This window comes from Ochotona curzoniae, unplaced genomic scaffold, assembly GCF_017591425.1.
Source record: "Ochotona curzoniae isolate NIBS_2020 unplaced genomic scaffold, NIBS_Ocur_1.0 contig_3819, whole genome shotgun sequence".
Classification (NCBI taxonomy): domain Eukaryota; kingdom Metazoa; phylum Chordata; class Mammalia; order Lagomorpha; family Ochotonidae; genus Ochotona; species Ochotona curzoniae.
This window is the reverse complement of record NW_024466004.1, coordinates 22,200,227-22,227,533: the sequence shown is the minus strand read 5'-3', so window position 1 is coordinate 22,227,533 and position 27,307 is coordinate 22,200,227. Positions and strand designations below refer to the sequence as shown.

At 36.9% G+C, this 27,307-nt stretch overlaps 1 protein-coding gene across 1 annotated transcript in view; it reads left to right on the top strand.

Moving 5' to 3' along the window:
- Positions 1-27,307, top strand: part of EYS (eyes shut homolog) — a 1,254,974-nt gene that overhangs the window by 715,299 nt on the left and 512,368 nt on the right. Inside the window, 1 exon segment of the mRNA XM_040983150.1 lies at positions 23,654-23,804. Within this exon segment, the coding sequence (XP_040839084.1) occupies positions 23,654-23,804 (151 nt within the window).

The following is a 27,307-nucleotide window of genomic DNA, read 5'->3' as shown; positions in this document are numbered from 1 at the left end:
TGTTATCCACTCTGCTGCATGTTCCATTGATTCTTTGTAGAATGGTACATCATTACAGGTCTCTTATTTTCATATTTATGTGTATATATGTATATGAATATATATTTTTAACCAAATTTTCATCTATTTATCTTGGTGTTTTTAGTTTTTGAAATATATTTTTATATTTGTGTTTTAACATTTGAACCTTATCTATAATTTTTACCTAAGTTTTGTATATTCTTTTCATCTGTTGATCTTGTTGTATGAGGAATACATCTATTTTCTTTTTGATGATATTTAATTTTCATTTTCTTGATGGTCTCACCTCTTCTCTGATGCAAAGGCTAGGATCACATGAAGGAAACAAGAGATATGTTTGCTGAAAGGTTTGTTTGTAGAGAATTTTGCAGACAGATTATTCACAAATATTTGAGCATTAATGTAACCTCTAAGGGAATATTGGAGGCTGAGAAACCATCACTACCTGGGTATCTAAAGAGCAGGAAGAAATCTTACCCCTCAGCTATAGGCAACTGCCTCAGTGGCCTTATACCTAGGCAAGTATCACGCTGCTGGGGAAAAAAAAAAAACGGTTTCTGGCAGGCATTCTGGGCCTGCTTAATGCCAAATTTATGTTAACTATACCAGTGTGCCAGCAGAATTAACTATACCTTTTTTAAAGTTTCGTAGGGAAGGTAGGGAATGCCGGGCTGAGATAGCCACTCTGGCCCCCAGGGCTGAGACAGCAGATTCCATGCAAATGGGGTCTGGGGACATACTGGAGTGGGAGTAGCTTTGGGCATGTTTGACATGGGATAAATGACTTCTGGAGGCTTCCACAGATTGGGCTACTGCAGTCATAGTTAGGCAAGGGAGCTGATACCAGGTGGTTTAGAGTGTGGAACCAGAGGGCATGTCTGGGTCAGACGAAGGCACTAATGTGGGCGACCTGGGCTAGACTACATAGCATTGTCTACCACCTGCTGGGACATGCAAAAGCTGGGGCTGTGAGTGTCAGAACAGGTGGCAGGCCATATCAGGCTTTGTCATAGCACACACCAAAATGCAAGAGAAACAAATCTGGGGACAGATTTTATAGGAGTCTTATGGGTTGACTTAGGTGGAGCTACAGTAGCCCTTAGGTTTGAATGGATAGCTGGGTGTGGTGATAGGATGAAAACCAGACTATATAACAAAGAACTCACCTGAAACTTGTGGGTACAGGCGCTAGAAAAAGGCCAGACTAGGCAAGGCTGCAGTACCTGCTGACACTTGCAAAGACCAGGACTGAGGGCAGACCATGCAAAGCTGGCTCCAGTACCTATCAGTGGACTTGAAATGCAGGCCTGGGAGTGAGCCTGGTATGGGAACTTGGGGAACTCCCTTGCTAGGCCACAGCTCCTGTTGGGCTGAGGCCAGGCCAGGTCAGGCCCGGCTGCAGCATTTGTCAGCATTTGTGTGGTTCAGGTCTGGGGGCAGGTTGGACTGGGCAAGGCTACAGCACCTGCTGACATGCACAAGAACCAGCACAAGATACGGGCCTCATTTTGCTGGGCCAATGCAACACTCACTAGGAAGAGCTGAGACTGTGAGTGGGTCATTCCAGTCTGATTTGAAGCCTCCATGAGCAAGCACAAAACTCAGAGCTGGGAATGGTCCTGGTAGGGGACTCTGGGGACTTCCCTGCTAGACTGCAACTCCCACTGGTGAATGCAAGAGTGGAGGCTGTAGGTAGACTAGGCTAGGCAAGGTTGCAGCATCCATCCAAGTGTGTGTGGGTTGGGATTTTTAGTGGGCCAACCTGGGAAGGCTCAAGCACCTGGTGATACTTACAAGAGTCTGAATGGTTGTGGGACAGACTGGGCTAGGCTGCAGCACCCACAAGTTCATATGAGAACCGGTTTTGGGGCTGGGCCAAGCTGTGCTAGGCTGTAGCATGCACCAGTAAGAGCTGGTATGGGTGCAGGCCAATGTGTCTAGGTTGCAGTACCTGCTGATAGTGTTAAGATTGGGGCATGGCCATGTCAGGTTGGGCCACAGCACCTCCTGGCACAAGCAAGATCCATGGTTGGGAGTGGGCCTTTTAGAGCAATTTGGGCAACTCTCCTGCTAGGTTGCAGCTCCTCCTGGTGAGTGCAAGAGCCAGGAATGGATTCAAATAAGGCCAGGTGGGGCTACAGCACCCCTTGGGATATATGTGAGCTAGGTCTAGGGAATGATGTTCTGGGCTAGTATACACACACTGGCCTGAGCAAGAGCCAGGACAGGGTGCAGGCCAGGCCAGGTTGGAGCAGAGCAACCACCAGTTCACAGGAGGGTTGGGGTGGGTCTGGCTGGGCTAGGCTACTGCACCTGCAATTACACATGTGTTAGAATGAGTGCAGAGCAGTCATTCTACACTGTGCACTAGCCTAGGTGGATACCAAGTAGGCTAGGTCAGCACCCCCACAGTGCCAGGACTGCGTACAAGTCATATCAGACTGGAATACAGTACCCCCTGACAGGCACAAGATCCAGGGTTGGGAGAAGGCCTGGTAGGGAAACTGTGAACCATTCTGGCTGGGTTGTACCTCCTTCTGGTGAGCTTGACAGTCAGTACAAAGGACAGACCAGGCTGGAAGAAAGCAGCACCCACCAGCATATGTGCAGGCCTGGTCTGAAGGTAGATCAGGCCTAGCTAAGCTGCCATGGATACGCGCAAGTGCTGGATAAAAATTGGGCTGAATTGAACTGTGCCACAGCACGTGCTGGCACACAAAAAAAAACAAGCTGGGGGCAGACCAGTAGGGGCTATTTGGAGTTGCCATCACTAAGTCATAGCACCCACTGGTGTTTGTGAAGACTAGAACTAGGTCTGTGATGGGCTGGACTGGGCTAGACTGCAACACCTATCAGTTTGTGTGAGAGATGGGTCTAGGAGCAGGGCTGACTAGGTAGCTATATCTGCTGGTGTATGTATTAGTTGGTACAGATGATGGAACAAGCATGGTATTGCACTGGCTGCACACAGAAGTCAAGTCTGAGAACACCCCAAGTGAGGTTTCTTTGGGGGAGGGGGACTCTCAAACCCTGGCTGCAGGGAAATTCACAATATTTGCGGTCTGACTTGGAGTGTATGTATAGAGACCGGGCCTGATGCCTGGACAGTGTTAACGTGCCCAGAAACATGGGGACATCACAGTCAGCTTATCTAGGCCAGTATTAGACACCAAGTGGCTCAACAGAAGGTGGAAAGCCAAACGGGTTAGACAACTCTCCTGGCCAAGCTTTGTAACATGTTCTTGGACCTGTAGATGCACTAAGATGGACTTGGTTAGCCAACAGGCCTTGGAAAGATTTTCTCAACCCTGGACCAATGAAGTTGATGCCATCTCAGAACTATCAAAGCCACTCAAGTGACACCTTCAGAATACTTATATCATGTTAATTTCTTATAAAAATTCTCATTGAATATGCATTGCACCACTTCTTTGTGAAGAAGTTCATTATAGTTTTAATCATAATATCTCAGTCATATAATCTTTCCTCAATTCAGATATCAAAATGCCTTCTTTGGAAATAGAATTTCCTTAATGTTCCATAGTTCTATTGGGAATGCTTTTACAATTAATGCTTTTTTAATAACTATTTCAAAGGTAGCATTTCTGTATTGTCACACAGTGGGAACTTTAACCTTTCCTTTGGTTATCACGAACATTTTTGTTTTTCTGTCATCCTTTTACATTGATATGTTTGTCACTTTGTTTTAAAGTCAAAGAAAATGTATACTCTATGTTGGCACATGAGAGAGAATAAGAGGAAGTATGGCTGAAACACGTCATGTATTCTTATTTAACTTGTAATTTCCCTCATAGGTATGATGGGGTGGGGAAGGTTTCAAATCTAGAATTATTTTCAAAGTTTTTCTGTGCTGGAAACCTGAGTTAAGTTCCTCAGAAATGTGTTTTCACTGGGAAACTTTCTGTAGTGTATATCATCGCTGATACCAAAACTATCCCTCATAAAAATTTTTTTTTGCAAATTCTTCTCAGTTTGACATATGTTTCAAGGTACAAATTTATTTTAGTGTATGCTCCTATAAGACTGTTGCTGGAGAAAATTTAGAAAAAAAAGTTGGCTCTTATTGGTGAAAATGAGGTTCACAGAACATGGTAACTGAGAAATGTACATGAGAGTGTCAATGCACAGAGAAGATCGAAGCTTCCTACAGCAGGTTCATAAAAGTCTGATAGGATTGGTAAGGATCAACTGAGCAGATAACAACTCCAAGCAGCTAATACAGCTGCAGTGGCTGGAGCTGGGTGAAGCCAGGAGCCTGGAGCTTCTTCTTGGTCTCACACATGGGATCCTCTGCTGTTTTCCAGGCCCTGTAAAGGGAGCTGCATATAAAATGGAGCAGCTAGCACATGACCTGGCACCCATATGGGACCAACATTTGCAAGGTGAAGATTTTGCCAGTTGAACCATCACACCAGGCTTGACAGTGTATTATAAAATAATGAAACATCAATAAAATTATAATATTATATTATTCTTAACCATTTATTTTATAAACATGTGAAACAATGCTTGACAAAACTGTTTCATGTTTTAATTCTTGGAAAAAATTCAGCTTCCCCCTATAAGGAAGAATGTGTGCTAATTGTTTTTCTAAGTCTTGGTTATTTCATTCAATCTGTGTCCTACAGTTGCAACTGTTTTAATAGAAATGATGGAATTTCATTTTTTACAGCAAAATAGTCCATTGAATATGTATATATGAATGACATTTAGTTGAAGCATCATATGTTTTATATGTATGTGTGTGTGTGTTATATATATATATATATATAAAATCACATCTTCTGTTTTCATCTGATGAGGGGCAGGCTTAATTGTTTCATATTTTGGGTATTGTGAACAATTCTGCTATGAACGTGATGGTGCAGATATTTTTTTGATGCAATTTGTTTCTCTGGGGTATATAATCACTAGTGTGATTGCTGGACTATTTGGCAAGCCCATTTCTTGTTCTATCATAAATCCCCATACTGTTTATGACACTGACAGTACTAATTTAAAATCTCAGCAATTGTATATGCGTGTTTCCTTTATTCCACATCCTTGCCAGCAGTGCCTGTTCTCCATGGATTGGATAATATTCCTTCTATTAGGGAAGAGATGATATCTCTTGGTGGGTTTGGTTAGCATTCATCTGCTGACTAGTGATGTTGAACATTTTTCATGTATTTATTGTTGGTTATTTGTGCTTCTTTTGAGAGCTAGCCCTGTCCTCTGCCCATTTTTTTCTTTTTTTGTTTTTTTAAATTTTTATTAATGTGAAGAAAAGAGATATCATGTATTCTACATGTACATTTCCAAGAAGACAGTCACATTTGCTTCATTTCTTGGTCCTGGCCCCAAGGTCCCTCCCCATCTCTCTGTCTTAGGTGGCAGTTGGCCAGGAATAATTTTAATCCACTCTGTATTTGCAGACTTAATTTATCATTCATCATAATATGCAATAAGGATTCAGCTGGATTCATATTTGTATAACTATTGAATTCTGCAGTTGTTAGTATATTGTCAGTTAAGTACCTTGTAAATATTCTTTCCAAATTAAGTTAGCAATCTCTTCATTCTGGTTCATTGTTTCCCTTGCTGTAAAAGCTTCGGTGCATGATACAGTATCATTCATTCAATGATGCTTTTATCACCTTCTTTGGGAGTGTATACAAGCAGCAAGCACCTATGTCAGGATCGTAAAGTGCTTCCTCTACGTTTTCCTCCAACAACTTCATAGTTTCAGGTTTAACTTGAAGTCTTTGATTCCTCTTGAGTTGACTTTTGTCTGTGGTGAGAGATAGTTATCTGATTTCACTTGGCCACATAAATACACATCCTGTTTTGACAGCACCATATGTTGAAAAGATAATCCTTTCTCCAGTGTATGGTCTGAGCACTTTTACCAAAAATCAGTTGGCTACATGTGCATATATTAGTTCCTGTGATCTCTAGGCTGTTCTATTGATCTGTATGTCAGCTTTTAAGCCAGTAACATGCTGTCTCAATTACTGTAGTTTTGTAGTAGGCTTTGTAGTCAGGTGTCGTGAAGCCTCTAGCTTGATAGGTTTAATTCAGGATCGTGTTGGCTTCTGTGAGTCATTGTGATTCCATATGAGTTTTTTAATAGTCTTTTTCCAGCTCTGTAATTGTTGTCATTGATATTTTGATATGAATTTAATTGAATTTATGGATTAAGTGCTATGAACTTTCTATTGATACTGTTACAATTTATGACCAAGGAATAGCTTTTCACTTTTTTGTGCTTTTGATGATTTTTATAGACATTTTTAAACTTTCATTGTAGAGATCTTTTACTTCATTTATTACATTTATTCCTAAATATTTTTAACACAATGTGAGCATTTTTTTCATCATTAGAATATAGAAACAATACTCATTACCTTATGGTTAGTTTGTAGCCTACAACTTTACTGAATTGGCTTATGCATTTTAACAGTTATTTGGTGGAGTGTTTAATCTTCTCCAAGTTTAATCTTTTCCATCATGTCATATGAAAAGATGAATATTTTGACTTCTCTAATTTTGATACATTTCTTTCTCCCTCCCTAAATTTTCTTGCTACTAATTTTAGTGATATATTGAATAAGAATAGTGAAAAGAAACATTCTTGTGATATTCCAGATCTCGGGAGAAATGGTATTACCTTTTCCACACTCAGTATTATATTGGCTGTCAGCTTTTTATTTGTAGTCTTTATTATTTTTAGTTATGTTTCTTCTATGCCACATTGGTGGAATATTTTTATTATGAAAATGCATTGAATTTTACTTATCAAATGCTCTCTTTGCATTTGCTGTGTTGACTACATGGCTTTTGTTCTTTCTGTTTGTCCTTAATTGTTTGTTTCCTTGGTGAATGCTTCTTTTGTGTCACCTGCTAGTTTCCTCATTTCTTCAAGCTGTCTATCTGTATTCTCTTGTTTCACATTGCATTTTCTTGAAAACATTATTTTGAATTCTATTTCTTGCATTTCGTACATTTTTATATTCAGATCACAGTCTGTATCTGGAGAATATGTGTCTGTATTCTTTTTGGGACATCTTGCTATCTTGTGCTTCTTTATTTTTTTTTGCTGTGTCACTTCATTGATATCTGCACATCTACTATAGTAGTCCTTTTCTTATGGAGTAGTTTTCTTTTTAAAAAATGTTGTTTAAATGGAATGCATGATATCACTGTCTTTTCCCCCTTTGGTTTTGGCTTTAGGTGAGCTCAGAAATATAATCAGTAAGTTATTTTCCTTTGCTTACAATCAGATCTGTCTATAAGTAAAACAGCAATAGTTGATAGGAGTGACGGGGTGTCTTTGAGGTGAAAATGGACTTCCTAGGGTATGTAACTGCAGTCCCAGAGTCAAGTATTGGTTATACTAGGACTGTGGTAGCCCGTTCCATGCTAAGTGATACAAAGTGTAAGGGATGCTGAAGCTTATGGTACCAACAAGCCTTAGTGCTGCTGGGGCTTTTGTTGCCAAGACCTGTGGCTGTGGACTGTTTAATGTGGATGATGTCTTCCCCAGTTCTTCCTGCAAAGTGTGACTGGTACCAGAAGCCCTATTCCAAGGACTAAAGGATATGAACTAAACTCGACTATCATCCTACCAATTGACCATGAGTAGGACAGATGATTTTGCACTTAATGGTGTGCCTCTTGAGAAGTGGGATTCATTCAATTTCTTCCATACATTTCACTGGGTACATCCTCATGAATATCAGGAAATTAGTATTGTTGCAGTCCTGAAATTACCCAGAACTCCCAGGGTACATGCAGATGTTGTGATGTTTTTGCTACCTACCTGAAACAGAATGTTGCAGTAGAGTATTCCAGATGTCTGAGTGGATGTGAGTTACTCCAAGGATTATACCACAACAGTCTCTTCCACAAAACACAGGTGGACCTGTCCACAATTCTTAAGCAGCATTTAAGGGTGATGGCGGAGTTTGTATTAAGTGCTTCGTGCAGTGTGAGCTAGGAGGAGCAGAGTGAACTTTCTCAGATGTGAGCCAAACTTTTTAATGGGCTGCTGCTGGTGCAAGCTGAAAGAAGATGAAGGGAACCTCTAGATCCCATAAAGTGAGTGGGCTTGTGTCCAATACCCCATAGTTGCAGCATGCTGAAGATCAGCTCTCCACCCAGCAAACTGCTCCTTCCCTGACTCTGTTCGCATGTGGTAGGAGAGTGATTGCATGCTGTCTGTTGAGTGAAAGCATCTAGGACTCTGATATGCCTAACTGAGGTTGGCCTTTGGGGAGGGCGGGGAGAGAAGAGAGGTATTTTTTAGTGATTCTTTTTAAAATTAAGAACTACTTACTTCTGAAGTTTCTTGTTTAAGATTTTGGACCACAGTTGATTGTGAGTGACCAAAATGGTTGAGGGGAGGAGACAATTAGCTGTCTGAGTTTTTGTTTGTTTTGTTTTGTTTTGTTTTAGTGTAGGTTCAATGTATAGAACTAGGATTTATTGAAATAATTATAAAATAAATAAGCTAAATTCCTCAAATATATCTCTATTTTAAAATGATTTCTTTTTGAAATGTATATACTGGTAACAAATTTCATATGTTGCATGTACATACTTGTAAGAACTGATGCTACTTTCCATACTACTCTTTCCTTCCATTGTTTCCACATTCCCTTCTCCTTCCTTCCTTATTTTAGTTTTAATGTTTGCAATGGAATACATTCAATTAACGTTATAATCACAAGCTCAGCCATGCACTAAATAAAGAATTTGACAAGTACAGATAAATATCTATACTGAAGTTGACATTTTTAGGTATTGTTACCATTTATAGATAACTCTTGTCTATATTCCTGAGGTACAGAGATTTTTCTTCTTCAATCAAAGGGGAAAGTTCATGAGATACATGTTTATCCATAATACCCTGAATTCTCAATAATTAAAATTGTCATGTATGTCTTGCTTTTGGTTAAGCTTCATCGCGTTGCCATTTTTACACTAACATAGCATTTCAGAAATATTTAAAAATAAACTAAATTTCATGTTTCTATACTGTTTTTTTTTACCAATTCAGTGTTTTTAATGATCAAAATTATTTAAAATAACTTATCCACATAATAACATAAAATATGTGACCCCTTCTGCTCTCTTGAATCACTGGGTATTTGGAAAGTTACAGAGCTTTCAAGCAAAAGACTGCAGAAAATGAAACCTAATCTTGGAACAATTGTATTATTTTTTGCCTTTTGTATTCTGAGTAAACAATCATCACGAGCATTAATGTACCAAGTACGTTTTCTCAAAATTCAAGTTTATCAAAATATATGTCCATGAACTTGAGAATCATTAGACTTAGCAACATAAAATTATTATTGTGTACTGTTATCTTTTCAGCTGCTTTCGTAAAGGGCTATACAACTTATCCAATCATTTAGACAGTTTTTTGCTTTCAACACTTTAATAAGGTAGTATAAGCTTCTCCCATTCCACACCCATAACAAAAAGTTTCTCCTTCCTTCCCTCCCTGCTTCTCTCCCTTCCTGTCGTTTTCTCTTTTTACTCTTTCTTTTTTCTCTCTTCCTCTCTTTTTTTCTTTCTTTTTCTGTGATTTTTTTAAAGATTCCAAAGATCAAAATATGATAGTGTAACATTTGTTCAAAGTATATCACCTTGGTGTGGATTTCTTAAATCACCTGATTCAAAGATTCAGTTGTATACCTACAATCTCGCAATATGCTGCTTGGTAAATTTGTTTCTGGGTTTTGAAAGTAAACTTCCAATCTTTAATGGAAGGAAAAGGAAGTACTAAACTTTATTTGATTTTGTTATGTAGTTCAATTTGAGTTTCTCAATTCACTGTACTCAATCATAACTCAGAAGTTCTGTTTCTTGAATTTACAGACAATGGAAAGAATATATCATACGTGACGTTGTGGAAAGGACAGTGTCAATTTTAGAATACACTGCCAGGATTAACATTATCTATGTGGCCATGCTTGGCTTGGGTTTTGGGACCACTGTATCCTCAGATGTACTGGAGGTCAGTGATCATGTAGGCATTCAGACTAGATATAGGAGTATTTCACCAGGAGATACACACACACACCATATATATCACACACACATTATATATATATAGTTTATGTTTATATAAATAATAATATATATTAGAAAACTAAATTATATATAATATATTATGTTTATATTTATATAATATATATACTATATTATATATATTATATGTTATAATATATATTATATATATAATGTGTGTCTTTTACCCACTGTGTTATCCTCAAAATTGTGTTCAGGAAAGTTCTTTTAGTTCAAACATGTCTAGACTGATTTTATACACACATAGAACATGCCGCATAGGTTTGATTTCATGGTATTTCTTTCTCTTATAATGCAAACATAAGCAGAATTACATATAATATTTAATTTCTATTTTTGAACTGTGAGTCTTATGTTTCAAACACAAAATAATGAGAACATATTTCTGTCAACTCTTTATTTCTTTGCCATTTGTCCTTACCATAAAATTTTTCCTGCTCTAAAGTTCTGAACAGAAATAATATTGCAAAGATAAGTAATTATATATTCCTTTGTAAAACTTATAGATGTGTCCATGCGAATATACATAGGAGTAAAGGTAAAAAAAATTTAATGGAAAATTGAATTAAAAGATGGGGTTTAATGCAAAGTTTTTGAAATTCATGCTTAGTTTTTTTTACAATATTCATTTTCTGTAAACTTTTGAAGACTGCAACACACAGTTTTATCAGAAATCGCAGTTTTCGAATTTTTAAAGAGAGCATTGAGGGGCCAGCACCCTGGCTTAAATAGGCTAAGCCTGTCCTGATGGCTCTCACCACCCAACACCCTGCTTGCCTGGGAAAGCAGTGGAGGATGACCCAAGTCCTTGTGAGACCTGGAATAAGGCTCTGACTCCTGGCTTCATATCAGCTCAGCTCTGGCTATTATGGCACTTTGGAAAGTAAACCAGCAGGTGAATGTTCTTTGTCTCTGTTTATATAAATCTGGCTTTCTTATAAAAATAATTTAAACAAAACAAACAAAACAGAAACAGAAACAAATGGGAGCAGAGTAGCCAGGACTTTAAGCAGTATTTGATATGGGATACTGACATTCCAAATAGCTCTAGCATGAATAACTTACCTGACACACTGTGTTGTCTGAAAAATAGTACTTGCCTAAGATTGCTAATCTGGGTGGTCAAGATAGTGGATTTGAATACCCAGACCCCATATAGAATTGCCTAAGTTTAAGTCCCATCTTCACTCCCAGTCCAACTTTCTGCTAACATACATCTTGGGAAGAAGCATGTTATGGCACACATTGTCTGAATCCATGCCACTCTGTGTGTTTGTCCTGGGCTGGGTTCCAACTCCCAGCTTCGGCACAGTTCAGCCGTGGATTTTGTAGGAATTTGGAGAGTCAATCAGCAGATGAAAGTGTATGAGTGTGTGCATGTGTGTGCCTGTGTGTGCTGTCTCTAAAAATAATTAAAATTGAAGATGAAATTTAATCTTCTTCATGAATAAAGTGTTGATGGCACATGGTTTTCTGTTGGAGTCATTCTGAATGAGCTGTATACATTGCAAACACTCGCAGCATAACCTAAGGCTGTCCAGGTTTGTTTATGTACAGAAGAAAGGATCCCTGCACGTATTCTTTTTAAAGTAAATAAATTACACTTTAAACTTAACTAAATTGTTTATTTACCCTTTTCATACTAGGAAAGTTAAAAAAATTAAAGATATCTTTCAAATACCCAGAAATTTTGAGTATATTTAAATGAATTTAAATGATTTTGCCAAATAATGTAAGATATAAAGGCATATTAAGTGTACCTAACAGAGTTTCTGTATCCTTCATCTAAAGTAGCTAGCTCAAGTAATTTTTAGCTTAATTGCTCATAATGATAAAGGTAATAATAGAATGTATTGTTCTTGATTAAATTTAATCAGTGATCTCACCACTTCATAATCTAACATGAATTATTTTAGTATTAATTATTATTTTACAGCTCCTGAGATATAATTTAATTAGAACCACTCTAACCATATCATTGATATTTAATATCCATCGCAATTGCAGAAATGCGTTTTATAATCTGTTTATTCAGTGGAAATATTTGAAGTTCTAAAAGAATACAATAGAAATAAACTTGTGTTTCACATGTAAGCACAAAGAGAAACATGCAGCTAATCACATGATTCCTGAGAATATATCCTGAAAGAAAAGATCAAAGAGAATAATACTTTGAAATTAACCAGAAAGCAACTCAATTCCATGCTGTTTTCAACATTAAGTACACAGATTTCAGCTACTCTTTGTTCAGCTGCCTCTAATTGCTGAAAATCTGACCGTGGCTCAATGAGTTCAAACAATCACTCTGCCAGTAGCAAGCCCCAGGAGCAAAGGGATGACCCAGTCCTGTCATGGAGACAAGCACCAGCCCACAGTCACAGAGGCACTGCCATTTAAGCCCGCAGCAACTGCTGGATTCCTGTCCGTGAAAAAGCCCTGCCTTACAATCACATTTATTTCAGATATAATGAACTAGTCAGTGAATGAAAAAAATTAAATTTATTTTTCTTAGGGATGTTGGCCAGTACCTAAACTCATGAAGCAATCAAATATGAGCAGGTCATCTCTGCCAATGGGAAGGTGATATTTTTAGTGGAGAGAAAAAGCAAATATCAAAGGATCACATATGAGTAAGCAGACCATAATGGAATGGGAAAAAAAATACATGGAACGTGTCAGTTATATATGAAGTCAAAGAGGGCCCAGCAGGGTAGCCTAGTGGCTCAAGTTCTAACCTTGCATGAGCTGGGGTCCCATTTGCGTGTCAGTTCATGTCCCATTCTTTTATGTATAATATGGCAATTACCATTATTTCTCTAATGGCTAAGGCACTTGGCTGAGGAAACTGATTTTTCTCATCATGGGATTTTGTTATTTAAAATCTTAAGTTATTTATGTATCTCCAAGACTACCCTGTTTTATCTATCCCATCCAATCTTTCCTAAACTGTATAGATGCTTAACATTTGCCGTATAAGGACATAATGAATACTCATAGCGTGGCAGCAGATCACCCATGTCTCTCTAGTGTTCAGCAGTTACTTGATCTTTCCTGAAATGTACCTTGAATAACTAAACATAAGAGATACAATTTATGACATAAAGTACATTTCTGCCAGGTCCTAATTAAAGTAGAGTAATGGTTATTACATGTGAGAACAAATGACACATATGAACAACCATAACAAGTTTGGGAGAAGAACAATTAAAAGCATTTAAGCAGCAGTGGTCTGCAAGAGAACTCTGCATATATTTAGACTTTTACAGAAACATCTCTTATACTCATTTGACCTCTAATGTACCCTGTGTACTGATTTTACAGAAAATATTGAAAAGCCTTAATGGAAAAAATTTATATTGCATAGCATCCTAGGCAAACTGTTTCATCAGCAAATGCTAAATAATAATAGTGTAAGATTAGTTTCTGACATTCAGTCAATTCCTGTTAGATTGAATCGATCACAATCAGAACAGCATTTATTCTAACATTAATGTTCGTAAGGGAAAGACATGACTGCTGTTAAGAAGTGTGTCTTTTGGACCTGGTGCAGTAGCCTGGTGGCTAAAGTCCTCACCTTGCATGTGCCATGATCCCATATGGGCTCTGGTTCTAATCCTTTGGGCCCCGCTCTAGGCTCCTGGCTTCAGATCGGCGTAGTTCAAGCTTTTATAGCCACTTGGGGAGTGAATCATAGCATAGAAGATCTTCCTCTCTGCCTTTCCTCCCCTCTGTATATCTGACTTTCCAATAAACAAAAAAGTATGTCTCTTGAGTAAAATAACAACCCTGCTACATGAAGTATTAGAGTTATAATTTCCACAAAGCAAACCTGATAGCTGCCCCCTTGTACAGGAGCCATGCTTACTTTTCATTTTCATTCAGCATAACTGCCTGCTCTCAGGATAAGGTGTGTGAGAAGAGATAATACACCATCTTATGTTCATGGTAATGTATCTTTTTCTTCTAAAATAATAGCTTTGGAAACAAGGATATTTTGTGCAGAATTTTAAATATAAAAGATAAGCTTTCATCTGAAGGGGAAAGCTTTCACAATTAGTGTGTAGATAATATTTCTGAAAGAGAAGCAGACCAAGCTTTGTGACAATGAATAGAATCTGAGAAAATAACAGAAATCATTACAAATTTCAAGGAAAAAGACCAAATATAGCAGTTCTAGAGATGATTTTTCACCATAATATAGCAACCAGTTTCCCCAATATCCTTTTGTCTTTCATTTACTTAAAAAAAATTATTTTCATTAGAAAGGTAGATTTGCAGAGTAGGAGAGATGGAGAGAAAGCTCTTCCACCTGCGGGTTCACTCCCTAAATTACCTCATCAGCTGGAATCGAGACAATCCAGAGCCAATGGTCACCCATTCTTCCTGGTCACTCATGTAGGTGCAGAGTGCCAAGGCTTTAGGTCATCCTCCACTTCTTTCCTAGGGCACAACCTGGGAGCTGGATAGGAAGTGGAGCAGCCAGGAAATGATCCAGTGCCCATCTAGGATTCCAGCACTTGCAAAGGGAGGATCAGGTAGCTGAGTCCTCATGCCAGAACCCTGCCATCTACTTTTCTAAGATTTATTTTTTTAAATTACATAAAAGAAAGGGTAAGTGAGGGAGAGATTGAAAAGAGGAAAGAGAGAAAGTGTTGTGGGCTAAGCAGTTGATTAGCACTCATTAAGCTGAGCACCTTCAGGAAATGGGCTTGTGGCTAAAAGCACATGGTCTAATGGGACTCATTGGCATCCTATTTGGTTAAAGGGCTTGGAGGGAAAGAGTATAAAAGGAGTAATAAAAGGAGGCTTCAGAGAGACATCCACCATCACTGTATTATATAAAAAGTAAAATTTCAGATGGCCTTGCCTTTTCCTCCCTGCTTCTAGTTTTTCACCTTCTGGGAGGCTGGCATTCAATGAGTCTTCCAAAGGTATACTTGATGGTGGTGGTCGGCATGAGGTTAGCATACATTGTCCCGAGTTCCATAGGAATCCCATATTTAGGGATTCTTGGGTTCTCGTCCAAGCTCCATCATGCCATTGATGTAAATCCCACAGAAGAAAGTTGATGATGGCTAGGATGACTAGGATTGTTGGGTTTCTGTAACCCACATGGGAGACATGGATTAGGCGTGCTGCTTCATCCTGCAACAGAGGGTGAACCAGCAGGTGGGAGTTATCTATTTGTCTAATAATAATAAAATGAGCACAAAAACCAAACAAGTGAAATTCCATAATATCAACATTAATACTTTTTTTAGATTGCAGTATAGAATATATTGAGCCAAACAATTAGCATCTCACTATTCTTAGTATTATGGATGTAAGAATTAAGAACTGGCACAGAGCATAGCAAGCTAATTCTCCACCCTGTGGGTCTGACATACCATATAGATGCTGGTTCAAGTCCCAGATGCCCCACTTCCTATCCAGCTACCTGCTTATGGCCTGGGAAAGCAGTGAAGGAATACCCTGGGAGACCAGGAAGAACCTCCTGCTTCCCATTTTCAGATCAGCTCAGTTCTGGTCATTGCAGCAATTTGGGGAGTAAACCCGTGGATGAAAGACTTACTATCTGTACTAAAGAAATCTGCCTTTCAAATGAAATTCATTTTTTAAGAAATAATTTTTGTCAGTTAAAACTCTTCCAGGGAAACAATGTTCAATACATTTGCATTAGAAGATTTGGGGGCAGGTATGTGGTACAGTAACTAAGTGACAAGCTAAGGGTACTCACATCCCATTCAGAGTTCCCAGTTTGAGTCCCAGGTTTTGGGCCAGCTTCCTGAGCGTGTGCATCATGGAGTGTGCCTCACTGAAAGCAGCAGCTGATAGCTCTGGTAATTGGGTCCCTGCCATGTAGAAACCCAGCCTTAAGTTTCTGGCTTCTGCCTAGCCTAGCATTAGCTGTTTGGCTATTGTTGATATGAAGGGGAGTAAATCAGTTGATGGAAAATTCTCTATCTCTTTCTCTCTGTGTCTCCTTGACTTGCACACACAGTAATGGCTAGCAGTGTGGTACAACAGATTAATCTACCATTTGTGACACTGGCATCTCAGAGAGCCTATTGGAGTCCAGGCTGCTCTGCTTCCAATCCATCTCCATGGTCATGAACCTGATAGGCCAAGGGTATTGCTTGGGCTCCTTCCACCCATGCAGGAGACAAAAATGGAGTTCCTGACTTTGCTTTGGCCTGGCCCAGTCCTGACTATTGTGACTATGATGAGAATGAACCAGTAAGAAAAAATACCTTTCTTATTCCTCTGTCTCGCTCTCTCTTCCCTCTCACTTTTTTCTCTCCCCTTCTCCATCTCCATCAGCTTCTTTTTGTCTCTGCATTTTGTTCTGATCTTCAAATCAATAGGTAAAACTTTTTTTAATCAAAAAAAGTAGAAAGTAAAATAAACCTTTCTTAAAGCTTTTTAAAGCAAAGGTTTATTTTAAAGAATTATCTTTAAACAATTTCGAGGACAGGTGCAAAGTTTGTAGAACAGCAAACAGATATGGAGCAGGAGTTGAAGCTGCAGGCCACAGGTAACATTTTTTCTTCCTTCAGAAACTCTCAATTTTGCTCTTAAAATCTTTCAACTTACTGGATGAGTTCTAGCCATATCACAGATAGTAATATTTTTACTTAATATGTTACATGTTATCCACATCTATAAAAATGACTTAATAGACCAAAACCTAGTATTAATTGAATAACCTGAAACTATAGTCCAATTAAAATAACACATTAAAACTTGCCATCCCAGGCAGTAAATCAAGAATAGACAACATTGTTATTTAGAAAGTTTACATACTGTACTTTCTAGAAAATAACACAAAAAAATAAATCATATTAGGATTTACAAAATAGACATAAGGGCTGCCGCAATGGCTCAAAACAGCTGACCATCTGCTTGCAAGTGCCAACATCTCGTATATTCATGGGTGCTGGATCATGTCCTAGATGCTCCACTTCCCATCCAGTTTCCTGCTTATGCCCTGGGAAGGCAGCAGAGGATGGCCCAAAGCTGCTGGCCCCTGACTGCAGGTCAGTTAAACTCTGACCATTGCTGCCAACTTGGGAAGTGAGCCAGTGGATGGAAGATCTTTCTCTGTCTCTCCTTTCTGTAAATCTGCTTTCCAAATAAAAAAAATGCATATATTGTATTTTAATATAAAATAATGAAAACGGTGAGGAAAAAGGAACACTTAAATACCCCAAAATTGGATGTTTTAAAGATAAATGAACACAAAATATGAATAAATGTGAATTCATCAAAATTAACAGTCCAAAATAATACATAATACCCTAGATAAGTGTATATACTGTATTGTATTTTTAAATGTTATTTATTTTATTTGAAGGTCAGAGTTACAGAGACAAAGAGAGAGAGAGAATCTTCCATTGGTTGGTTCAGTCTCCAAATGGTCACATGGTCAAAGTTGGGTTGATCTGAAGTTGGGAGACAGGAATTTCATCTGGATCTCCCACGTGAATACAGGGACCCAAGTTGAGTGATCTGCTGCTTTCCCAGGCCATTAGCAGGGAGCTAATGCTGAATTGAAGCAACTGGGACTCAAACTGATGCCCATATGTGATGCTGTCACCACAGAGGGTTAGCTTACTATGCCAATACACTGACTGCTGTAATATATTATTAAGTTACCAAAGATGCTAATTCATGAGTTTATATGTTACATTTTCCTTTTGTAAGAAAATATTACAAAATATTCTTGTTAAATTAGTAGAGAATAATGATGATTGCTTCTGATATAAAGATTTTTTTGTGATTTTCAATATTTTGTAAGATATTACTTAATAAATATTGCAATTCATAAAAAGTTTTTAATCATACGTGAAGCACCTAGTATGTTTCAGATAGTGTTCTGTAAAACGCTTCTACATGTGCTATTGTGGTGCTTACCAAATGTACACTCCACTCTACATGGAAAGATACAGTGGCAAATTAACAATTGTCCTCTTTTACCTTGTTGTCATTATACTCAATGAATGACTGGTCTTTGAGAAGACTATAATATACCCATATGCTCCAAGAGGAGAGTCTAAGCTGATCTTGAACCCAACTCTCACTTTCAATTATAAATAAATGAAATTCTTTAAAATCCACTGTACCAGTGATGGAGAATACACGGCAAATATCTTTAGTTTACTATAAAATCTTCCATGGAAAGAATATTCTTGGACACAACCTATTGAAAATATTAATTGACCTCATTATTCATTATTTGAGTATAAATATGGAAAAAAGCAAATCTTGCCCACTTGTAATCTTACTGCAAACTGAAAGAGTTTTTAGACTGTATATTGCTAATTTGGTGGAAAAACCCTCAGAATTGCTTATAACTTGATTTAACAATTCAAATATAAGAATACTGAATAAAGAAATACTATACCAAGGTGAGAATACCTTCTAAGAATTGATTATTATATTACATAATTGTTCCTAATTGCAAATTTTGGGAAGTAAATATGCAATAAGAGGGTTTGCTGAAATAAATTACAGTATATTTATTTATGAGAAAATTATGAAGATCAAAAAAAATCTTGGTTCAGTTGCATAACTATTGACCTATAGTTTAATGACATCAATGTAAAAAGTAGGCAACAAAATACTGAATGTGATCATTAATATTTAATTTGATTTTAGGTAAATATGCTTATTTTTCCTGTTTTTGTAATGAATTTATATTGCCTCTAAACTCAGAAAAAATATCAAAACTCTTATTTATTCTCAATCTCCCTCTCATCAGGATCAAATGCCAATTAAGTATGATTCATATCTTAATGGATTTAGAAGATATTATGGAGTAATTATTATCACTGTTCTAATATCACAAAATCATACAAGCTATTTTTCCTTGCAGTAAAATTTAGAGAATGATTGGAACAGAAATGATTATGCTTCTTATTTTTATCATTTAATGAATAGCTTCCTGGAAGCCATATCCTCCTAAGATATTTTTAACAGTTTAATTGTAAGAAGTAATTAACCCAGAGGGGGAAAAAAATCTAGTTTGCTTCTAAATAGACTCTAAGAATATCAAGTGAGTTCTAAAAATGCACAACACATTTTTCTCTCATGTTCCTAATGTAGGGAATATTCATAAGCTTTTCAAAAAATTTTCAAGACTTTTGTCATCAAAACCTCAAAATCAGCTGCACACCACCTGGTCTTAATAAGTTAAATCTATGCCATGGCATATATAAAAAAGGAGAGTGGGAAGAATGTCTAAAACTATTTTTAAAAAATACTTATTTTTTTTAAGGCAAAGTTACAGAGAGAAGGAGAGATACAGAGAGAGAGTGTGTGTGTGTGTGAGTCTTCCATCTCTTGGTTCACACCCCAAATGGTCATGATGATTGACCAGGGCTGAGAGGACCTGAAGCCTTTGAGCCAGGAGTTTATTCCAGGTTTCCCATGAATGCATTGACACACATTTAGGATCATGAAATATTGTCAAAATAAGCCATGCTGGGTTATGCAGCCTTAGTGAATATATTTCAAAGAATGAAAAGCAAACAGAATTTTGCCTAATGACTTTGATATGAGGTCAAATTAAATTATAAGAAATAATCAGAATTAGCCATGCAATTCTGAATAATTATTGATGAAAGCAAATAGTTATGTAGAACATGAGAAAATATTTTTCAACAGATGGTAATAGCAACTATATCTGAATATGTATGTTTACAGCACAATTTTTAATCTAAAGAGCATAGAATAAAAACTTCAGAAACTGAAGAGTAAGCCAACTGCAGAGAAAGTTAAGATCTGACATTTGTGTAATGGAAAATGGAATGGAGGCCAGAAACAATGCATAACTGTCTTCTTTGAAATCCACCACTTGCTAAGATTGAGTTCTAAAAAATAAAATCAGGAAAGAAACAGTCATCATCATTGGAATTCTAATACCAATACAATTTTAATAAAAAAAAGTTCACAAGCACTTTGCTATACCAGTAACTTTGCGAATTTAGCTGAACTACATTGCAGTATACATCTCTACTCTTGAATAAAAGGAGAACTCTCAATAAACTGCTAAATACACCTTAACAGTATGATATCGTGCTTTCTACCATTGCCTGTATCTACAATAGCATTTTCACTTAAATAATAGAATGTTGGACTTGTGACTGTTGCTTGTAACTGTTGTAATAACATGAAGGAAATTAGTGGGGAAGGGGATTAGGGAAAGATAAAGGTGAGGTGGGCAGGGAAACCTTATATCTATAAAAATGTATCATGAAAAATAACATAAAAAAGAAAACCACACAGTGACAAATTATTTGTATCAGCTAAATGCAGAGTCTAGAGTGCTAACTGTTGCACCATGGAACCTTCCCTTTTGTCAGCTTAATTTAGTGAAACTATATCCACTGGCCCTCAAAGGAAATCCCAGGTCTCAGTGGAATGAATTAGCTCTGCCATATATTTAGTATAGTATCAGGGTGACACATTTTTTTTTCTGAAAGAATATAAAAGTAATAAAATTCTGATATCATTTCTTCAACTTTTGCATAAACTTTATAAAAGAAAAACTGATACAAAAACTTTACAAGAACAAAAGGAAGTATCATTTATTAAAGCTATTTATGTAAAATACATGAAACTTTTTATAAATTTAAAAGTTAGTATAAAAAGATCAAAAATAACTGCTTCATTAACATGTATGTAAACATTTCTCAAAATAAGAATGTACCTAGTGTTATATCAAAAATATGTCATATTCAAGTTAATCTTATTCTTCGAATACACCCAAACATGAAAAGACAGAAAACAAGGGTAGACATTTGGTACAGAGAATAGAACACCTCTTGGGATGTCCATAATGTAAAATTGGTGTGCCTGGCATGAGCACCTGCTTCGCCACTTCTAATCTGGGTCATACTAATGCATGCTTTGGACAGCTGCAGATAATCTCTCCAAACCAAGTGAGAGAGCTGGGTGGAGCTGGTTCAGCTTGATGCATCCTTGCCTGATGCAGGCAGGCCTTTTGAAGAATCAACCAATGAACGCAAGGTTTCTCTCTCTCTCTGTCAAATAAAGTAACAATAAATAAATACTTAAAAATAGCCAGCAGTTTGTCACAATTAAGAGGGATAAAAAGGGGCAAGAAAGAGTGATTAAGAGTAATTTCAATAACCTGAACAAAATATTAAGGTTTACTCTACAAAATGTCTAGGTTTAAAAGAATAAATATCACTGTTAGTGTGATAGTGATACAAAAGTACAGAAATGGACTCATAAAAAAGGAAGAACCCAAAAATATTCATGCACTCTCATTTCTTTACCCAAAATTATGTTGAAAGGGAAAGAATAAAATTGGAAATCATACTCCACTAGGAGGTAAATATTGTAGTTGTAGAGTAAGACCTATGACATTGATAGGTTCAAAGACAAAAAAATTGAGCAATGAAATAAAATAGTCTACAAAGAACTGCATGTATATGGCATGATTTATAATGGAAGTGATATTACAGGACAAAGCAAAGTGTACAGTATTTTTTTTCCACTCATATTCCTAAATCAGTAGGATTTCCGTAATGAGAAAGTACAAATTGCTGCATGACAGTAGCTATATTAAAAGTTTACTCTTGTATCAATTATGGGTATAAATGTTATCAGGAAAATACATCGTCAAAAACATGATAGCTTAATAAGAATAAACTAAATACTAATCAGTAACATTAATACATTTTTGTAAATGAAAATTAAGAATTGATTATTGAAAGCATTAAGAAAGTAAAAAATGTGTAATCTATTAAAAGAAAAATACATTCAAGAAGAACATATATTGTGAGCATAAAGATAATTCTAAATTGTTTGAGTAGTCAGCAGCAGTAGACATATACATGTGTGGAGCTCAGGGGCAAAGAGATCACTAAGTCAACAAGCTGACGACTAATAAGGTCACTGGGTTACACGTGGTGAGCAAGATGGTGACCAAGGACAGAGCCCCGGCAAAGGGGTGGCGTTTCAAAGAAAGACTGATTGACCAGAATCATTTCGCTCACCTGCCCCTGGCCTAGGGGAGATGGCTTCTGCAGTAGTGCTCCTAGTGATTGGCTAATTCCTGGGATTTCAGGCCTGAGGCTATACGTTACCCTATATAAGAATCTGAATTTCCCAAATAAATCGGAACTGCTTAGACAAAACCCCTGTCCCTCTGTTTGTCTCTAGCATGCCGGGAGGCTGGATGGTGGGCAGCAGGCAACAGGATACTACAGGAATCTGTGGGGGAGACTCTGCATACGTGTACCCTGTGATGTGCAAGCATATTTACAGTAGCATTGTTTATATCTCCCAAGCTGAAACAGTCTGGATGTACACCAACACTAGGATCATTTGTGAAATACCCAATGCTGTATTTTGATAGTGAACAGAGTACTCTTCAATTCAGTAAGAAATAGAAATATTAGCAGTCTAATGTTAAATGAAAATGGAGAGGTTGAGATTGTGTACGTGTTTGAGGTATAGAGAGGAACTATATAGTAATCTTTTTGAGTTGAACTTGGTAATGTTTATTCCGGACATTCATAGAGTGTGCAGCTTACTCTATTATAGAAGTCATAATTCAATAAAAAGTTTGTATGAATTCATGGAAGGATGGCATATGGCATGGAGTACCATTGGCAGGAGGATAGTATGCGAGGGTCTTGACAGATATCTAAGTTATTTAAATCATGGATTTTGAAGTATTCTTCTGTAAGTAAAACAGTAAATATTTTTTGCCTGAAAGTCTTTGTTGTAATTATTCAACACTTTCATGAAAGCAGTTGTGAATGATATTCATAGAAACACGTAGCTGTATTCCAATTAAGTTTTGTTTACTAAATGGTAGAGGCAAGATTTGCCCACAGGCCATGGCTTGCCAATCTCTGCATTCCGTGATTAGTCAACATATGACTAGAGTAAACAAGAAAATCATATCTAAATGTCAGAATATAGTTGAAGTGTTTTTTCTCATCTTTCTAAAAATAAGCATGTGGAAATTACTACTCTGTCTCCTAAACTATATTTCATTTGTTATTTTTAAGCATTTGCATATGTTCCTTGAAAAACACTGTGTATATATAACAAACTGTTTTGCAAAATAATTGTGCTTTGCAACTTAAATGTATATTTTAATGTGTAGACCACAGTTTTAATTCTGTTCCAGTGCAGCATTTTTTTTTGCCAATACAGAAAATTCAGCAATTTAATAAATTGAAGTAGACACTGTGCTCTTGTATCACTTTAATTAGTATTGAGAAAGATCTGTTTACTATCAGGATTTATTCATTTCATTAGGTGATTGCTACAATTTGTCATTTTGTCAAAATTTAACTTTGTGTGTACTGAAAGCATTAAATGTCCTAATTTAAAATAGATTAATCTACTTCTGGCTTTGTTGGTTTTATGGCGAGATAATTTATTTACTTAAATCTTTCCTCCTTTGGTAATAGCTTAATTAATTGGTTGGACAAATGTTTATACAATACATACTAAAACCATAAATTTCTTTTCTAAATGGTTGCAGGCAAAATTTGGATCCGTGTAAAGCTGAACTGACTATTCTAGAGAAGATTATAAAACTAAATGAATCTATCAATCACTTATCTGGAACCCCCCTGCCAGTATCAGGATCTGTCCTTATTGGTGGATCACCACATCTTTATGGAAAAGATCAGGTATGTGATGTTTAAAAGACAAATGAACAAAAAAACATACAGATTATGCCATTTCACTAAAATGAAAAAAATAAGATACATTTTCTGGCCCATATCATGATTTCAGAAGAAAATTTTGAGACATGTTTCCAACCAACATATATATTTTTATCTATCAATCCCAAGCATAGGATAAGCTTACTGTTCTTATTAAGTAGAATTACTCCATAGCAGCTGTTTTATCACAAGATTGCAGTGTGTATGTTATATTTTCTGATAGCATTAAGTGTGTGAATTTTTACACACCTAATATAATAACTTTTTAGCTGATATGAAAGTGTGTCACATTAATAACACACCAAGAATATGATTCAAGTGATGGAACCAGATAACTATTAATTGCCTCTTTTCCTGTAGGCTCAGAAAAAAAACCCAGTGAGCTTCATCTTAGAGCTTTGTGCAGACTCAAGCCTATTACCTAAATTTCCATTGAGATAATTGGCTTTTTGTCTCCATTATTAAGCTGTATTTTAGAATAATAGCTTGCTTGTTGACTTAAATGTGATTGATTAATTGATTCGAATTTAATGTATTTCAGAGAATTGTTTATACATTATTGAGGTTGTATGCTAAGTACATCAGTAGCTGCTTATGACTATGAAACTTTTACTATTTGAAATCCTGTTTTATGTATTTAATATTATTGGAAATATAAAATGCTGTAAACCCCAATTTCCACAGATAATGCAAATTGATATAAATCTACATCTGATAAGTGTTATAGGTATGGTATACACAAGATAAATTTTTTTTTAAGATTTATTTATGTTTATTGGAAAGTCAGATTTACAGAAGAATAGAGACAGAGAAAAAGATCTTCCATCCCCTGATTTACTCCCCAAGTAGCCACAATGGTCCATGCTGAACCAGTCTGAAGCCAGGAGCTAAGAGCTTCTTCTGGGCCTTTCATGGGGGGTGCAGGGCCCCAGGCTTTGGGCTGTCCTCCACTGCCTTCTCAGGTCACAAGGAGGGAGCTGGAAGGGAAGTAGAGCAACTGGGATTATGAACTAATGCCCTTGTGGGATCCCAGGTGTGCAAGACAAGGACTTTAGCCACCAGGTTACCATGCTGGGCCCTCAAGATAAAATTTTAACACAAAATCTTCATAAATTAAAAAATACCTATATATTTGATATGATATGAATCACTTTGATAAATTGAGGAAATTCTGTATCTGTAAGCATGAATAAAATTACTTTAGCTTCAGATTTGCTCCATTAGTGCTATAATTATTCATCATTAACAATTTTATGTACTTGGTTTTTTTTTCCTTAAGCAAACCATTCTATAAGATCTGAAAAGGTAGAAAATGTCTCTTTTGCTTACCATTCTGTATACCAAGAATTATGTTTCTGTTGTATGGCTCAAGCTTAATCAACATCTTTTAAATGAAACAATCAATTAGTAAGTAAATAAAATATTCTAAAATTTGTCTTTCTTCTTCCTGTAAATAAATACCATGAGTGGCAGCCAATGAAGACTAAACTACCAGGTATCTTGCCACCCATGCAGCAGAGCTGGAATTCTAGGTTCCTAGAAGTGGCTCAGTCTCAATTGTACGCATATGGATAATTTAACAGCAAATGGAACATCTCTGTCTCCTTCTGTCTTTTACATGTTCTCTCTGCTTTTCAAGTATTATTTTAAAAGCAGATTTTCTGGTCCAGCGTGGTAACCTAGTGATGAAAGTCCTCCCATACAGGAGCAGGTTACTGTCCTGGTGGCCCCGCTTCCCATCCAGCTCCCTGCTTGTCTCCCGGGAAAGCAGTCAAAGACAGCCCAAAGCATTGGGAACCTGCACATGCATGGCAGTCCCAGAACAGGCTCCTGGCTTTGGATCAGGTCAGCTCTGGCTGTTGAGGCCTCTTGTGGAGTGAATCAGATAATGGAAGATCTTCCTCTCTGCCTCTCCTCCTCTCTGTATATCTGCCTTTCCAATAAAAAGAAATAAATCAAAAGATTTTCATACAGAGTTTAACTTTGTGATTATGTAGTAATTAAAGCAATGTTCTCACATCTGAAGGTCCTAAATTCTAGCCAGGAAAAAATACCCAAATATTTTTATTATGGTTAGATGCTTATTAAATGTAGGAACAACATGCAACATGAATTAAGAAAAGAGGAAGAAGTCTTGTAGCTCCCTTGAGCAGTAAGGGAGCTTGTAATTAGAGAGTTAGGAGAGGACGAATGTCTGCTTGGCAACAAATAGGGAGGGAAGCTCTTCTTTTAGAGGTAACATCAGACATACAAGTTTGATAACAGAAAGGTCTTCAAATAATGTGGAGGAAATGGAAATAGCATGTTATTTCAGAGGCCTAGAGTTTGCTATATACTGAGCAATTATACTGCTTGATTTTAGAGAGATAAGCAGGAGTCTTTACAGAATGGATCTTATGCACGTTGCAAGTAGTATAGATTTATATGCTAGTGACAAGGAAATTCCTTGATAAAAATTTGAATAGGAAGTAATATGCTACTATCAATTTGGTAGAAATTTAAGCCTAGAAGTAATAGAACTTAGATTATATTATAGAATTAGTAAAGTTGAAAAGTAGGAATAATTATACAAGAGAAGGTGTTGTAATATGGGTGATAGAGTAACTATGAAAGTTAGTGAATTTATAGTCTAAAATATAGAAAAAGCACAATTTAAGCAGCCTAGCTTTTGCAAGTAGAGAAATTATAATGTTACATTTTCTTTATTATTTTTTTATTGAATTCATTTAAGACCATGTGTATGTAAAAATCTCTGGGGGGAGGGGCACGGGTAGGAGTGGTGTTTAATCTTAGATCCTGAGTATGACAAGTGATGGATGCGAGCAAGCTATAAAATGTATCCAGATTATGGTCATACTAAAAGGGAAATCATAGAGGAGGCAAGTGGGCCACTGTTGTTCACTTCTCTAGAGAAAAATCCAAATAAAAAATAAATGAATTCATTTCAAGTTGAACATCCAGAGGGGAAACCTGAAACTCAGCAAGCATGTGCAGGAAGCCAATGACACACAGATCTGAAATAGCACCATGAATAAAGTAAAACAATAAAAACAGAAATAAAGTGTGCTAGCGGTAGAGACTCAGTGCATGGCAAAGTGTAAGAGGGGAGCCTCTTCAGGCCCCATGTTCAGCAATAGGAAGCTTTAGCAACCTTTATAATCATCCCAGGCATGTACCCCAGCCAGAGGAGCTACCTGCGGTATGCTAAAAAAAACTTTGCATCAGAGATTGAGGGTACCATGACTCCTCTATAACTCCCAGAATTGAAGTGGCAGTGTGATGCCACCTTAAAAAAGGAGTTGCTGTCCAAAATCGTACTACCTGAAGGGACAAGACTGCCTAAATACCCCTCCTTGCCATTGCACAGATCCTCAACCATGCTAAATACAAAGGCTTCAGCTTCACAGAGCCATATGAATCCAGCCATGATACAGGCCTTGGCACTTGGCTCAGGCAGTGTACCTTAT